At 35.8% G+C, this 17,640-nt stretch overlaps 1 protein-coding gene and 2 long non-coding RNA genes across 4 annotated transcripts; 1 reads left to right on the top strand and 2 right to left on the bottom strand.

The window, feature by feature from the left end:
- Positions 1–5,753: 5,753 nt before the first annotated feature.
- Positions 5,754–7,237, bottom strand: LOC144543720 (uncharacterized). Its single transcript, XR_013508046.1, has 2 exons — positions 6,979–7,237; positions 5,754–6,367 (listed from the first exon to the last, which is right to left on the bottom strand). It is a non-coding gene; the product is annotated as an uncharacterized LOC144543720 (long non-coding RNA).
- Positions 7,238–8,368: 1,131 nt separating this feature from the next.
- On the top strand, positions 8,369–9,702 carry LOC144543772 (uncharacterized). 2 transcript variants are annotated; one of them, XR_013508063.1, is made up of 3 exons: positions 8,369–9,159; positions 9,243–9,556; positions 9,673–9,702. It is a non-coding gene; the product is annotated as an uncharacterized LOC144543772 (long non-coding RNA). The 2 variants fall into 2 exon arrangements; XR_013508062.1 differs by having other exon boundaries at positions 9,243–9,702.
- A 1,777-nt stretch (positions 9,703–11,479) lies between these two features.
- Positions 11,480–17,382, bottom strand: LOC144576109 (early-responsive to dehydration stress protein (ERD4)). The gene is made up of 11 exons (XM_078326368.1): positions 16,562–17,382; positions 15,900–16,052; positions 15,367–15,502; positions 15,177–15,278; positions 14,962–15,081; positions 14,681–14,761; positions 13,988–14,328; positions 13,570–13,815; positions 12,922–13,246; positions 12,031–12,264; positions 11,480–11,905 (listed from the first exon to the last, which is right to left on the bottom strand). The coding sequence occupies exons 1-11, from the start codon at positions 16,867–16,869 to the stop codon at positions 11,672–11,674; spliced, it is 2,280 nt and encodes a 759-aa protein (XP_078182494.1). The 5' UTR covers positions 16,870–17,382; the 3' UTR covers positions 11,480–11,671.
- Between the last annotated feature and the right edge of the window lie 258 nt (positions 17,383–17,640).

Here is a 17,640-nt window from a genome sequence, read left to right as displayed (position 1 = left end):
CTTGTGCAACTTACAACGTTGGGAAATGTTGGTATTCGATCGCCTTCACCAGCATCTTACTATAAAAAGTGAAGTTTCGTTTTGACTTTTGAAGATAATGCCAGAAGGAAGAGGTTACAAAGGAAAGGTAACAAATAGAATATACAAAACCGACTAGATAATTAAAATTTAGAGGCATGATATTTGTCGCTATTAAAGTTGGCGTTGCTGATCACTGATGAGTCCGAGCACAATTAATTAACTTACAGATTTTGTAAGATAAGCGCGAGGTGCATGCGCGCGTAGACACATACTTGAACGTATAATTAAGAATCGAAAATATTAGAGAAACATAGATATATGTTTTACTTATTTTTCTTTATTTTCTTATTGTTTGTTTAAACTGATAAAAACGTCTTTTACTTGATTGTTTCGAAAGCTGGAACATTAATTCTTCATAGAAATTAAGTGTGGATCCAATCTATTACTCTTGATAACTATATTAATTTAGTTATTCAAATTATATTTGTGCTTTGTGAAATTGATTTAATTTGTTTATGTGTGCTCATGCAACCGGTCGTCATGCAACCGGTCCATATTAATAAGATATAACATTAATTTTCAATTCGTAATGAACTTATCAAAATTAAAAGGCACCAAATTATTCAATTTCGGAGAGAGCTAGCATTTCGGTATATATAATTTTTTGCATGGCATTAGCATGATTTAATTCCCTAATTCGATTTTGATAGCACTCAATTCTCATTCTCACATGTAGGGTGTTCATCGGGTTCGGTTTAATTGATTTTAAGCCGAACTGAGGGAGTTCGGTTTAAATGGTTTCGTTTTTTCAGTTGAATAGATTGCTTCGGTTCAATTTTAAAACCGGTTTAATAGTTTGGTTCGATTTAGAAATTTTAAAACCGGTTAGATCAAACCGATCAAATATTTTGAACTCATCACCCGTCCGAATCAAACATTTAAAAAATTCAAAAATTCAAAAATTACAACATAATGTAATATTGTTTGGTTCAATTTAAAACCAATTAAACCAAACCAACTTTTTTTTAAATCTATCTTTAAAAGAATTCAAAATATTAACAAAAAGATATTTATTTTTATAATTAATACCCTATTTCGGTTTGACCGAACAAACTGAAATTTACTTCAATTTGTTACTTCGGTTCTTATTCTATTTCAGTTCAACTCGATTTGATTTTTTAAAATCAAATTAAATTTTTATTCACCTATATTTTTAAGAATAATCATTTCTGTACCCGCGCTACAGTACCCGCACAATAGTAACTGCATTTAGAGGAATAATGTATTATGGTCCCCACTAATTATATTGTGTTCACTAATTATTATTCTAAAAAGATATTATATAGTCTCAACTAATTATTATTCTAAAATCCCAGCAGTGCCCTTTCAAAGCCTCGGCACTAATTCCACGTCAACATTTCTCTAACAAAAATAGTTGACCTCATAAAAATAAATACTTCAGTGCATAGATATAAATACTTTAAATACTTATATATTAATACTTTCAGTGTCATATGTAAAAAGAGGAGGGATCCAATTACAACATTATGACAATTTAGGTCCCCACAAGCAGTTATGTAAAAATTATAACATTGTTTACTATATAGATATAAATACTTATTGTTACGTTACGAAAATTTAAGAATTAAATTCAAATGATTTAAAAGAAAGAATCGATAAATCATGATTAACAAAATAGAAGTTTAAACCTTAATTAAGGTTCCCCTAAATAAGTAAATTAAGTATGAATCGAAACCGCGTCGAAATTTCGAGATTTTGAAACTTTATAGGCTGAGTGCGGATGGGATTGACCCGCAGTGCGGGTGGGTACATCCGCACTCATGCAATTCTGTGTTGGTCTGAATTTTCTAAGTACTGAGTGCGGATGGATGGACCCGCACTGCGGGTGGAAAGCATCCGCATTAGTCTCAGACTTTTTCTGAAATTGTGCCGAAAAATTGACTAAGTACTGAGTGCGGGTGAGTGACCCGCACTGCGGATGGGTCCAGCCGCACTCGTGAATTTCTGTATTGAACTGAATTTCCTGAAATCGGCTAAGTACTGAGTGCAGATGAGGTTGACCCGCAGTGCGGGTGGAATTCATCCGCACTACGCTCGGATTTTTCCTGAATTTCTATTGAAAATTTCCAAGTCTCGAGTGCGGGTCAAGCCACCCGCAGTGCGGATGGGTGCATCCGCATTCAGGGTAATTTTAACCCTAAAACCCAAATCAAAGCTTCTCTCTCTCTCTCTCTTCACCATTCCCCATTTTTAAGTGATTTTCGTCCAAGAGAGAAGAAAAAGAGCGCGTGAGTTTCCGTTTCTTTCAGACTTCTGATTTTTGCGAGAAATCGAGTTTGGAACCGAGAAAGCAGCCGAGGATCTCTCCGAACCCTCCTATTTGGTATTTCTTTCTCTCCTTCTTTCTTTCGAAACCTCGAATTTTCTCAATTTCTCAGATTCTCGTTTTAAACCCGAGATTTGTGTTCGAATTGCTCGAGGACTAGTTCCTCTACACTCCTTACTAGTTTGTTTGTCAATCTTTTTCCCGATTTCTTCCGATTTGGGAAATCTGATTTCTAGGGTTTCGTGCCAAAATTGAAAGTTGGCATAATCGTGATTTGATTTGTTTAACCCGACCAATTAGACTTGTAGTCGGTAGGGTTGCCTCCTGATCGTGAATTTTTAGAACATTTAACGACTGATTTGAGATCTGACCAAATTATGGTTTAACCAAAACGGTAAATCGAACTGGTACGAGAACCAAAATAGAGAACTGGTACCTAAATTGTTACCAAATGGAGAGTTTGTATGGTCCATAGGACCTAGATGAGATTGTGTGCGGTTTTAGAGGATTTTGGTAAGAAATAATGAACCGAACGAATTGATACCAAAAGCATAGAAATTGATTAAAGAAGGTATGAGCCCTAGAAGTAACTCGAGTAAACCTCTCGATCGTGAACCAATGTTAAACCTAGTATACGTGTAATATAGGTGTAGGCTCGGTCGAGCAAGACGTTGCGAGGCATTTCGAGACGCCTGAACCATAAATTAAGCGGTACGCTCGTCGTATTCAGGTGCGGGATTCTTGGACTTGTTTGATACTTTATTTTCAGGAATTAAACTGTTTATTCGTTTGTCATGTTGAATGATTAATTGTTGCATATTTTGGAATTCATGCTGCATATTGATTCTTGCATAAATGAGAATGATTGAATTGTTCGGTTAAGGTTAATTGGCATGTTGGTATGGTTATTATTTGATTAGTTATATTAATTGTTCTTGATATGAATGAATCTGCCAGGCCGACCTGTTTAGGTGGCTGGATAAGGTAACGGTGACCTATCCGTTGACTGGTGTTTATGAATTTGCCAGGCCGACCCTGTTTAGGTGGCTGGATAGGGTGACGCTGCTGACTTATGCGTTTGACCTGTTAGAATTTGCCAGGCCGACCTGTTTAGGTGGCTGGATAGGGTGACGCTGCTGACTTATGCGTTTGACCTGTTATGGATTTGCCAGACCGACCTGTTGAGGTGGCTGGATACGGTGACGGTGACCTACCCGTTGACCTGTTTAATGAAATGGGCAAGACTGATAGTTGTTTGTGATTCTATTTGAATGAAATTGCAAGGTTGAGCGGTATGGCTGACTTTGATTCCGTGTGTTTGCATTTGTGTCAAGTTGACCTGTATAGGTGACTTGTAACCAGACCTTAGGATATGGTTAAGCCAAACAGCTACAGATGGGTGTCAGATAAATGGTCCAGCTTGGTTGGCCATCTGTAGGCGCCTGTAACCCTACAGATGTGGGTTTGATAACGGTCCAGCTCGAAAGAACATCTGTAGTTGCTACAAGCCCTAATGAATTAAGTTAAGCCAAATATATGTTGTGTTTTGAAATTCACCTTGGAAATTTCGTGAACTGTGTTTCAGGTTGATTAATTGTTGTCGAGCATTGGCATTCTGTTATTTATGATTATATATATCTGTTTGCATTGTTATTGTTTGGGTTTCATTTTTGAATATAGAGTTTGATTGCAAGTCCAATAATCTAAACTGTGGCAAATTTCGCACTGAGAATTTATTCTCACCCCCACCCTCCCGGTTATTTTACAGGTACTGGTGCGACTGATTCCGGAGAGGCACGAGAGTAGTAGGCCTTAGTAGCTTACCAGTATATGACCCTGGATATGTTTTGTTGTATAGATTTAGGGTAGGCCTCGGGGTTGGTATCCGGATGAGATACTTTTGTTGTATTATTTACTGTCCAGACTGAGTACTCTGATTTTATATTAGAAACTTGTTTTTATTGCTTGTGTTTGGTTTGAATTGTTAATTGCCTTGTAAGCATACACGACGTTGTATGCTTACGGCGGGGGACTGTTACGACCCGTGGCCGCGGGGTGTGACACTTATGTTCTTTGAACTATATACTTCTAGATTTGACTATTAATATTTTTTTAAAAAGTTATAGATCTGGAACAATTGCGGTCCCCACAAGCAATTATGGCAGTTTAGGTGCGGGTACGACGTCAGAAATTTCAAAAAAAGATGCGGGTACGATTATATAAAAATAATTAATTTATCATTTACATTGTTTACTATATAGATATAAATACTTGTGTTCTTTGAACTATATACTTCAAGATTTGACTATTAATATTTTAAAATAAAGTTACAGATCTGAAACAGTTGCGGTCCCCACAAGCAATTATGGCAGTTTAGGTGCGGGTACAACATCAGAATTTAAAAAAAAAAAGTGCGGGTACGATTATTTAAAAATAATTAATTTATCATTACATTGTTTATTATATAGATATAAATACTTGTGTTCTTTGGACTACATACTTCAAGATTTGACCATTAATATTAAAAAAAAAATTACAGATCTGAAGTACAATTATGACAGTTTGATTCCCACAAACAGTTATAACAGTTTAGATGCGAGTAATAATGTAGTGCGGGTACTCATGTCAACTTCCTATTTTTAATTCAGTTTGAACCGATTCGAACCGATGAACACCCCTACCCACAGGAGTTTCTCCTCCTCCAATCGTACAATAGCCTTTATCCAAATCCTTCGTACATCCGCACCATCTCCGTTAAGCTACAAGAATGTAACAGTATCCGCGACTGATACTGTCGGTAGAATAGTCACTTTTGACAGAAAATTCATAACCGTGATAGAACTAAGTAACTAATTCATTGGTGAGATACTAAGATGAATTTCTACAGTAATGAGCTTAGTGTCAGCATTTGAGGAGTTATTATAGGGGCTATGGAGTTGTTACCATGTGGCCTTCGCAAATTGCAAGCTGCTGGTACTATTGGTACACCCAAGAGTTGCCGACACACTCCGCATGAGGAACCCAGAAGAGATATGTGACAACAAAATTCTAATTGATGGATTAAGATAATTATGTTAATAAGTTTATTTGAATTGTATAATTGTATGAAAGTAGGAGGTGACTTTTGTATAGACTTCTATTAGTCAATGAATTGTCAGGATTAAAAGTCAATGAATTATATATTGCTTTGTTATGTTACGTTGGAAATTTATGTTGACATCATATAGACTAGTGTTATGTTGTGTTGGAAATTTATGTTGGAAATCATATGTATATGTATTGTTTTTGCAATATTTGAACAATAACAATGCATATTTTTTGTTTTTTGTTTTGTTATGTTACAAAGGAACAATTGGATGTAATGATGAACTCTATCTCTTGGGTGTACCAACATTACAATTACATTCATTATATATCATTACAATTACAAAGTCATTACATAAAAACTAACATCACCTAACTAAAGTCATTACAATTACATTCATTATATGTCATTACAAGCATTATATTTACATGTAGCATTAGAGAACTATTAGTAGGAGAAAAAATGTCTTTAATTTCATGTTACAAAATGAAAATAAAAAATAAGAGTGCTACAGCACCTTATTACAAAATGAAAATAAAAAACTGGAATCATGCCAAACAATTATCCATATAGCACCTTGTCAATATCAACTTCTTGCATTACGACATTCAAAATCTCATAATTCAGTACGGCCTGAATCATCTGCTAAAGCCAGCCTGTCGGATGCTAAGATCACGTCTTCCATCTCTTTTCAATTAGAAAGGTAACACCCTCATCTCTCCCTCCAAACTTCTACCTCTGAGCTTTTCTTCTAAGAGATATACTGGTACTTCTTTCCTTATTCTGAACAATCTTGCATTTGGACCTATAATGGTACTTCTTCAGCTATAGGCACCACTCTTGACATGAGCTTGTTGTAAGAGAAAGAAAAATGCTCTAACTGGTACGAAGAACATCTAACTGGTACTGTCCTGCTACAACAAGAAGACCTGTTAAACATGTCCCTTATCTTCAGATTTTTTAGGCATTTGTTACTGGTGGTACTATTAAACATGAATTATATGTATAATCCTAGAATCCTAATTGAATAATTAGATTACAACAAAAACATACTGAAAGAAAATTAATGAACAGGAGCAGTGAACTTAGATAGAAACCTACCAAGGTTGAGATCGTCTTTTTTTAGCAAGTAATTAGTCATGGCTAAGAACTTGGTAACAATAGGTAGCCGTGACTTTAGCAGGTAACAAAATGCTTAATTTTGACATGTTATTGGTACAAGGAAAGGCATTGCTACAAGGATCATGTAACAATGGCAAGAATTAAACTAACAAAATTAATTGTAGGAAATAGTAGGCATTAAAGTAACAAAAATTACTATATTGTTTGCATAAATCATAGTAATTAGTCAAAAATATAGCTATTAGTTTTGCTGAATTTTGGCTAATTCTCACTCTAGGGTAAATTCCAATACATTCAAATAATTACTAAGAAGTCTAATTTTTTTTTCTTTTTTGTTCTTGCTGACTTTTCTATCAGTTTGATAGCAAAGAAATTAGAGAGAACTAGCAAGGAAAGAGTTTACCGAAAATAGAGAGAGCAACTTCTAAGGCGAGGAGAGGGGAATGCCGCTGGAGAGGAGCGGGACGATGGTGGTGCCGAGAGGAGAACGAGCCCGAGAGAAGGTGGTGGAGATGGTATGGCGGTGCAACAGTGACTCCGAGAGAGGAGAGGGGTGCGATTTAGGTTTAATCCCCTGAGAGAGAGAAAGCGGATCGTGTGAGAGAGAAAGAGAAAGAGAAAGAGCAAGGTCGAGTTGGGGATTGGGGGGTTCACTCACTGGACGCCTCTAGTAAATGGAGGAGCATTCTCAAGGAATTTACTGAAAATTTTGAGTTCCCATCTGATTCATCATAGGGGTGAAAACGGAGCGGATAATGCTAATATTATATCCACATCAATCGGATAATGAGCGGATACGGATACGGATAGTAAACGAATATCAAAATTCAAAACTAAATTCGCCTTAAACGGATACGGATATGGAACAGATAGTTCATGGATACAGATTTGAATACGGATATAAAACAAATAATAGTCGGATAATTAAGATATATGAACTTCTAAGATACAAATATTAATTAAAAAATTAAATATTAATATTAAGGGAAAATTAGATTCATGCCACTCCAAAATGCTGAATTTAGACAAATGTCGCTTCAAAATTTTAATTTTCTTAAATGCCATCCCAAATCTCATTTATTAAGAAAAATGCCACCCTTACCATATTAATGTATAATTCTAAATTAATAATTTACATATAAGGGGATATTACTTGAATAACCCTGATCCATTCTCCTTAGAAACACCCTGCTCCATTAACGTAGATGAACATAATTCCAAATTAACGCCAACCCTAAACACCCTACTCGTCTCCTCTCCGTTCGCCTCCAGCCCGTCTCCTCTCCGCCTTCCTCTCCACTCCGCCTTACTAATATTGGGTGTGGATTCTGATTTCCTAATTACCTGCGTCTATCTGAATTTGTATTTTTTTTTTTTTTTTAGAGAAAAGGCTCTTATGCGTTATATTAATCAATATAGAGTAAAGATTACATACTGGAGCAACATTCTAATAACTGAAATCTACTTATCTAATTAAAACCAAAAACCAGCATGGTAAACATTATATTGGTAAAAAACTGAAAATTCGCAATTTGCCTAATTTAAAGAACATTATACTGGTATATACTGGGATTGAGATTTAATCGAGGCATAATTACACACTTAAAGAATAGTTCCAGACTTGTTTAGTGCAGCTTTCCATCTCAATTTGCCCAATTTCAACCCAAAATTCGCAATACCCAAGAAATTGAGATTAGAACACGGTACCATTTTATTAGCCAAGCATTTGTAGAGACGGAAGAGAGGAGAGGCTCGACTGGGAAGAGAGGGTGGCTGAATATATCAGTTTTTTCCTGGTACCGAGTATATCAGTACGATATCTTAAGAACTGACCTTTATCAAATGTCTAACGCAACTAATTGTTAATTTAAATGAAGAGTGAATTTTTTATGGCACTGAATATATCAGTTGCATTGTCTTGAGAACTGACCTTTATCAAATGTGCAATGCAACTAATTGTTAATTTAAATGAAGAGTGAAGACCATGTCCCTTTGTTGTGCAATTGTTCAATTTAAAGCCACCTGAAGTCAATATCTCTTTTTGTTTGTTTGTTGAATTTGTTGAATTTTTGTATGATGCTTAATTGCTTTATTTACAGTGAACATTGGTGCATGTTGACCATTAATCTTGTACTTTTAGAAGAAATTAAAATGTGCAGAGTACGACAGCTCAATGCTTTTTATGAGTAGAGAAGCTTGACATAATAAATGAAGTAAATAAAATTTTCGTTTTCATTTCAGATTTCTTCTGATCCTCAGTGTTTTGATTATGCACTTACAGTCCACTGTTTTGCAATAGTATATTACACTGTGCTCCAGTTGGGTGGAACGGAGGGGAAGGAAAGGGAGGGTGGGTAAAAAATTACTTGCACCGCAATTCAGAATCGGAAGGGAGGGAAAGACATCGAGATTAACACTCTTACTCTAGATGTAACGAAAGGAAAAGAGGGCCCACCTCGCTATTTTCCTGAGTTACCCTTTTCTCGTGTGCGTCAAATCTCCATTTTCGTTTTCCCTCTGCTTTTGTTCTTCTCAGATCGTATTTCTCACACGGTGGTGCTTTCTTACCGAGCATGACCTTTATGTAAGTATTATCTCTCATTAGTATCTTGATGTTTCTTAAGAATTGACGTAATGATATCTTCTTTGTGATCTTCTCACAACCAGGAGATAAATAGGCATCACAGGGAGCAGCTTAATCTTGCCATCAATCAGTACACTGTGAAGTCTTTGCTATGGAAATTGCTCAATGGACTTAATTACCTTCACAGGTTGTTCCTAAACCTTACATTTTTCACTGCGATTGAGTATTTCTCCTTTCATGTATATTTCATGGTTATCTACCTGTGGTGCAGCAATTGGATTATACATAGACCTAAAGCCTTCAAAATATTATGGCAAGGACTAGAGCACTTGTGCAATGGAATTTGATTTTACTCTTAAAGTGTGCTCTAACTTGCGTACAAGTGAAGTTTTGCTAGGTAATTGATTCTCTATCGTTGATTCAATTTTCCTAATGGCATCATATTTTAGTAAACAGTACCATTATTTGTACCTTTCAATTTCATTTACATATATCTCATTTTATTTCATTTAGCGCACACATGGTGTTCGCTAAAATGCTTTACTGATTTTGTGACTTGGTGGTGCTTTATGTCATTTTACATGCATTGAATTTCTCCGACTAAATAATACTTTTGCAAATTTGAGAGCAATTAGTTGATTACATAGCAAATGAGTTTGGTGTTTCGTGCCATGCTTGGTGAGTATGTATGCACATTGTGGGTGTATAAGGATGCGTGTGTGGTGTTTGATGTAATGCCTTGGTTAGTATACATGCAATATGTAATTAATTAGGACGTATTTAGATAACTATTTTACATGACTAAGCAAAGTTCAATTTCTGATCAATTAATTTTCTGATCTTGTTCTAAAAGTCTATTTGGAGATAGTGATATTGAAAAATATCTGCATATGATAAATTTCTGATCAATTGATTTTTATTTTACACGACTAAGCTTTTCTGACTATATTATGTTTGGCACTGTTGTTTGATTTTAGTGCATAGATGTGATGAACAGGTGTATTTCACAAGGTTCAGCATGATATGTATTTACAATTAATTATCTCCACAAATAATATATATGTTGACTAATGTTTTTATAATTAATTATCTCCACAAATAATATAGTATTTAACTCTAAGGTTATCGTTTGCTCTTATTATTGACGAACACATAATGAAGAAATAAATTAAAAATTAATCACATTTAAAAAAAGTGATCAAAATAATATTTCAATCCCGTTGCAACGCACGGGTACTTGACTAATATAAACAAAGGCATGCAAAGCTGTTTCACGGGAGCGCGAAGAGAGAAAAATTGATATTGGGTTTGGTTTCGGATAGTGCGGATATCCGATCCGATATTCGATCCGTTTAGCCAATACGGATATTATCCGTATCCGAATCCGGAGAATTTGTCCATCTTAATAAATTATTCATCCGGAACTATCCGCTCCGTTTAAGTTCGGATACGGATTCGGAGCGGATATCCATCGGATAATCCGGCTCCGTTTTCAATCATCATGCATTTTAATTACTTGGATTAAAAATATTCTTTTAAAATTAGAATATTTCTTTGGTTAGTTAAACAAAGAAGAGTGTCAAGTGTTAACTAAGGTAAAAGGGGTTGGCAAGGGGATGTAGCTTGTTCATTTTTTTTGTGGTGAAGGTGAACCTGACCTTTTTGTTCAACGTTCTTTTGTTAAATCTATTTGGGATTGGTTAGCGGATTTTAATAAATTTTCTTTTGATTGTTCAACTATTGAAGATTATGCCTTTAGATGCTCTTATTCCACTAAAAAATAGGTTACTCTGTCGAACTAATTTGATTGGCAAGGAATAAATTGTGTTTTCAAGATGTGCAGGTTAATCCTAGAGCAGTGGGAGCACAAATTAATATTATCATTAGCTACTTTAGGTAAAATACAAAGATGCAGGGTCTATTTTGAAATGATATCTTATGCTACCAAATGATGTCTCTCAAATTCAATTCAAGAGATAGTGGATAGCATGGAGCAAGTGGACAGGGGCCTTCTTCTGCCTATCTATAAATGGTATAGACAATTAACAGTGAAGACTGAAGATGGCATAGAGGGCTTGGGTATTGGTAAAGTGTAATCAGGTTTTGGGTTTTGGGTTTTGTGTTGGTTACTATATATATATATATGTTCTTTGTTTCTGATTACAGTTTTGTGGTATGTTGGGTAGATGAACTTAGTATATGGATGTGTTGTTATGTTTTGATGCTACAAGTAGAGGATGTTCTTTTTCAAAAATCACTATATATTCAACAAGATAGCAACACCTAACTGAAATTTATATCAAATCAAATGCACATAATGCTTAAAATCAGTAATGTTAATGTTTAATTATCTGCACATTTACAAGTTACTATGCACTGTCAAACGACTCAAACCAATACCCTGATAACAAGAGCAAAAGAAAAATGAACAATTCAAGACGAAGAAGTCTATCAATCAATCTAAGTATAGGTCAGAAAAATTAACTTAGCAATATTAATACAACAAAAGAAATTAGGGCTCAAATTCATAGTGATAGACATAGTGAGGAGGAGAAGGAGAAGGAACAGATTCGCTGCGGTAAGGCGATTCTAGCTCATGTTCATACTTGTTTGCTCTCACCTCTCCTGCTTCTTCATCGCACTCGAATTCTTGAAATATAGGGTGCACATATGCATCAGCCAAGTATGCTTTTAGGTTCAGGTTTGGCTCCGAGGCTTTATCCAGTATGTCCTTCTCCATCGCTTCCTGTAGAGAGAGAGAAAGGGAGTGGGAGAGAGGTTATGAGATCAAGGTTTTTATCAGAAATTTATAATTACTACAATTTGTTATATACACAAATCTAGACAATTAAGAACAAGGAGAAAACTTACCTCCAAGGGGTATTTTCGGAAAGCTGGTTGAAATCGTTTCTTGCAATAGTAGTGGAACCAGATAGTAAACACAGGTAAGAAAATAAGTAGAGGGGTAGAATTAGCCGCCTTTTTGGTACTGAGCAATCCAATTAGAAGAACTTGGGATATTAGAAGACCAATTATTATGCGACTTTGCACAAATGGCCAGAAGGCGGCTGCGCTTTCATATTCTTGATTGTATACATTCATAATCTGAAAAACCAAATGAAAGAATAAGACAGTTTCTATTGTGCAATATGGAAATTTATATTGTTGAGAGCTAAAATTTGTTGAAAAGGCTTCATCTTCGAACTACTCCAAACAAATAACTAGGTTAGATCTGAGGGAGGAAGACATTCTTAACTTTCAGTTAACTTTCCTGAACCAAGTGCAATACTTCTGGCCCAAATCAAACTGAACAGCTTCTGATTAAATGCATTACTTGTGTGTGCATTATTTGTACTGGTATATATCACTGGTCAAAGAGGAGGGATCAAATGCCAGTGCCTTGATTTTTTTTTTTTAGATAAAACTAGTCCCCATGAAATTAAGTAGCTCAAGTGGGACGGTACAAAATTGTTTCCAAAAGGTCCTGTGACCAAATATGAATGTGGAATTGGGAGCGGCTGCATACCCAGAATTATATATCATAATAGTGTTACACGTATCATGCCATTTGTACGTGGAAAAATTCCCATTAATTCAGTTATATGAGATATGCATCATGAGCCCCACAATAGGTCATTTTGATCACATCTAAGTTCTTTTGCACGGGATCCCTCCTGATTAGTCAAAATAGGTCATCTTTATGGCTGCATCAATTTCAATATAAAATATAAGGACACTTTACAAGGTAAGGATCCGACTTACCTGGTGTCTATACACGAGGAAAGCAAACATGAAGAAAATCAGTATAAAGGGAAGGAGAATTGGAGTGATCACAGCATAAACAAGCCCAAGAAGGAAATACAACTGCAAATTAGGCAGGTTCTCGGGCAGGCCAATACTGCCTGGATCCATTGCTTTCTCTCGGTCCTTCTCAGTCTTCACCAGAAATACATTTTTCAGATGGTATATGACAAGGTGCTTCAAGCGAAGGATTTCATTTGCAATACCAGACCATCCATCAATCATTATGTATGTCATAAAGAATGTGGCCTTCATTGGGATAGAAACACCAATTGTTCTCGGAATTCTGATGAGACATTACATGCAAAACAGATACTTTTTTAACATCATTTAAGAAAAGTTCAAAAAAAGTTTCTAATCAAGAACTGAAAGTTAAATGGGTGCATATTGTAAGCATTTTGGAGCATCTGTTTTTCAGAGTTTTGGCCAGATCTCGATATTTAATCTTCTGAAGTTATCACAGAAATTTTGGCACAGTACTGGTATCTGGTAATATCAGCCTTGTTCACACAGGTTGGCACGGAATGGCCTGTAATTTTTCATGGTACTACTGGTATGGTATTGAAATATAACACAGGCAGACAGTAATTTAAGAGAGAAGAGAATTACTGTTCAGGTGGTTGATGGAGGAAAGTATATAGTTGCTCAAAAGCAGTTCCAGTAATTATACTTCCCAGAAATACATTGACAAGTATGAAGTAGTAATACTTTGTGGCTGCCTTTCTCTCAACAGAAGAAAGAGATATGTATCCTTCAACTTTTGACATTAAAACTAACACATCTGGCAGGATAAATAAAAATATTTTCAGTGCCAGACCCGGAAGAAACCCTTGCAAGAACGACTTTATCACCTTTCTACAAACAAAAAAAACGATGAAAACAACCAGTCAGGTATGCGGAAAAAAAAGTTCCTTAATATATAGTCGAGATTATTGCTAGCTCAGAAACTTTAAAGAGTATCAGTGAAATTTCCAAGAGCAAAGGCAACAAAGATGAATAATTAACAGAAACCAAAAATAAATAATACATTTCTATGACTGGCTTGAGAAAAGGAGCAACTTTCTCAAGGCCTTCCAAATTTGCAAGCGACTGAACGAATGCAATTGGAATCATGTAGAAGAAGATGAGTGCAAAGACAGAGATGGATATCATAAGTCGGCGTATGCTTAGAGTAAAAAAGGGAATTGACAGGTTCTGCCAGTAAACATCTCGAGGCTCTGGGGCCCACTCTGTCAGCCATTGTGTCGGATTCCTGCTCTGCTGGGTCTGGGCACAAACTGCCGCGCCCCATCTAGAGTCAAAGGTTACAAAAGATACTGGCATGATGGCTTTTGGGTCTTTTAGCACTCTCTGACGCTCGGCCAATATCTGACAAAGTGAAATGAAGGACATTGATGTTAGTTTTGAAATGGTGCTATTTTTGTATAGGTAAACTCCCATCAGCTTGGATTTGGTAGCTTCGCTGAAAAACAAGTGCTCACAAAAAGAAGCCTCCACAAAAAGCAGATAATGTTAAATCAAATGTATATCATATGTCGTTATGTCAGTGCTCAGAATCAAATTGTATACTAGATGATAATTATCCAAAAAGTATGCATTCGAAAGAAGTAGGTGCATTGGATAAAAATAAGGTATCTCAGGCCAGCTTTGAGATGCTTTGGCCGTGCTAATTTGACAGAAAAAATAATTTTCCAAGAAGATAAACAATCAAAGAATATACCTTTCTATCAAGGACATCAACCCTTCCTTGGTAATAGTCGATGGCATCTACCCTTCTACCACAACAACCCAGAAAACCTACCTGAGAAAAAGTTTCACAAATTTATAAGTATTAGTCATTATGTATTACCAATTCTACAGGCCATGGAGATTATTTACTGAACAGATCAAGTACTGGCCAAAGTACTAGAAAATAAAATTATTTAGTTCCAAATCTGCTTAATTTTACCGGTACTTGGTATATAATAGTATCAGAGAGTATGTTAAAGGTTAAAGAGATACCTTAGCGGTTGGTCTCGACCCAGGATGCCTCTCAAACTTGCGCTGGTAGTAATCCAACCAATTCTGAAGCCTCTCTTTTCTCTTTATCAGCTTCCCAAATTTATTTGCATTATATACAGGCTAACCGCAAAAGAAGGGATCATTAGCAACAAGCAAAATATTAAAATAATGATATCAACAGGAAAAATAACATGACTAAATATAGTGTAAAGTACCTGTTGTCCAAGATAATGGTCAGGATGATTTCTTTGAAAGAATTCATCGACTGTCTCAGCTGTTGAGTGACCCACCACATGTGGTACATTAGTTACGACTACCTATTTTCACAATATTTAAATAAATAATTTAATTACTTTTTCCTTCAATAATGAAAAATGGAAAGTGACAGATGTATGAAGTACTCACGGTAAATTGGTCAACACGGCGTTGCTGTGAGGCCATAAAATGTAATCTCATGAAGGCCACGTTGGCATATTCTTTGTATAGTATGTAACATGTCCATAATGTGAATATGTATGCCATTAATATATGAATAAAGAACCTGAAATAAAACCAAATTAAAATCATAATTAGAATTACTCTTTGCATTATTCTCCTCTATAGTGGAAAAGTCCCGAGGGGTAGAATCGGAAATAGAAGAAAGGCCTTGTTTAGTATGTCAATAGCAATGCAAAGACTCCGCATCAATTGCCATAGAAAGTTAGAAACTATGGCACAAATGTGTTTTTGTTTGCATGTGGACCACGGATCAAAATGGATGGTTTTGAACAACATAAAAGAAAACCTCTCAAAATAGTAAGCTTTAATCGTATCCTCTTGATCAGAGGGCCCACACAAACTACTGAATATCGTGCTATTGCTTTTATGGCAGCATATGTGGACTTGGAGACAAGCTTATCCCTATACAAACTTAATAAACCAGAATTATCGGAAGTTACCTCTTTGAACCAGGGCTAACATTGGATATAGAGAGCTTATCAATGTCACTAAACACAACTTCTTTTCTCAGACTCAGTAAAGTGCCACCAGAAATGTTTACTGGTATGAGAATCATGAGAGCTAACAATGTGATTGGTACAAAAATCTTCAAACTGTCAACATACAATTGATTATCTGTCAGAATTAATGCAAAAATAAACTTTTTGAAATGAAACTAGCTACAAATTGAAAATTACCGTACTGTCCTGCACAATGATAAAGGTACAGGACATGACCAGTTTGGTACAAATAATAGGAGGATAAGAGCACAGCAATATGCTAAAAAAAAGGTTTTCTTTTAAGTAAATGTACTACAAAAATTGCGGATATAAATGTGTTCTTTTGGCTAGCTATCGCTCATATTTATGTTCAATTAAGCAAAAATTATATAATATAAAGTATCATATTCATATTTATGTTCAATTAAGCAACAAGTACAGAAAAGTAATCTATGACTCTACAAATAAGTACATTCTAAAGTTCAAACCAAAAAAGGGCTCTCCTAATCCTAAAATTCTTTCAAATGCACCACAAAGAAAAAGAGACCAACATGCAAAACATAATATCCGTTATAAGCCCCAAAATAATGGGGAAATAAAGATCAAATAAATGATTCACTTACCCCAGAATGTAAATTCGAAGATAAACCGCAGAATCCAATCCAGCATGCTGAATTATCTCTGCTTCGCTCATTCTCAGTGAACCAGGTATCCAGTTTAAAAATTTTAAATATGTCCATAAGTTCAAATTAACAAATTTGCTCAAGCCCTGAGCCATGGACCGGGTCCGTGAACCATTGAGGTACCATTTGGGGTTATAAACTCTATCATTCACCGGTTGAATTCTCAGTACAGCAAACAGAAGTAGAAATGCAAATCCACCGACTATGTTTATGAAAGCTGACACACCTAAATCCTGCAGTGTAGCCATTTCGAACTAAATTATAGAACCCCAGCAAAATTTAGCTGAAAGGTTGATGAATTTTAGAAAATATATGATGGAAATAGGATAGGCATGGAAAGGTGAGAACTTTGTTGTGAAAAAGATAAGGGGAAAGTAAAGAGACGAAAAGGAATGCAAAAGTCTGAAGCTTAAAGTGTAGACCCAAAATGGAAGTTTAGTCGAGCACTAGAAAGAATAAGTAGAATATCATAACTCTTGAAAACGGTGAAAAACAGGGGAAAATGTTGACAGAGTTGAGCTACTACTAGTGCAGTAAAGGAAAACGAGGCAACTCCATTCCAAATTCTAGCGAGAAAAACATTGAGGTGTGAGTAAAGAGAAAGGTGAGATGCTGAGAGGAGGTTGGGTCGTGCAAGGAAAGGCAAGGAATCAGACAGACTGTGAAGAGCGAGAGAGAGGAAGGAAAGGAAAGGAAAGGAAATGATCACAATGGGAGTTCGTGGAGGCCAGCAACTAGCATTAGCAAGCGCCGAATTTATTATTATTTTATTCGTTCGGATCATTTATTGTTTTTGTTATTATACTAAGCAGTATACACTATACACCGTGGATGGGAATATGGGATATTGGGATGGTTAGTGGGGTAGTGGCGTAGTGCAGTGGGGAAGTGGGGAAGTGAGATTGCGCAAAGTACCTCCGAAGACCAAAAGACAAAATACAAATTGCGCCTGCTCCTGGACCACCACGTCAACCCCAATGACTCCATGGATACTGCCTCACTGCATCAACGTAAACTGT

Source organism: Carex rostrata, chromosome 25 (assembly GCF_964058835.1).
Source record: "Carex rostrata chromosome 25, lpCarRost1.2, whole genome shotgun sequence".
NCBI lineage: Eukaryota > Viridiplantae > Streptophyta > Magnoliopsida > Poales > Cyperaceae > Carex > Carex rostrata.
This window is presented reverse-complemented; position numbering and strand designations above follow the sequence as displayed.

Bases quoted from the DNA above. Each gene is read 5' to 3' on its own strand.
- LOC144576109 (XM_078326368.1), bottom strand. From the start codon at position 16,869: ATGGCTACACTGCAGGATTTAGGTGTGTCAGCTTTCATAAACATAGTC. The intron at 15,503-15,899 runs GTAACTTCCGAT...GTTTTATTTCAG, and splicing joins GTTAGCCCTGGTTCAAAGAG to GTTCTTTATTCATATATTAA. The intron at 11,906-12,030 runs GTAAGTTTTCTC...CTCTCTCTACAG, and splicing joins TCCGAAAATACCCCTTGGAG to GAAGCGATGGAGAAGGACAT.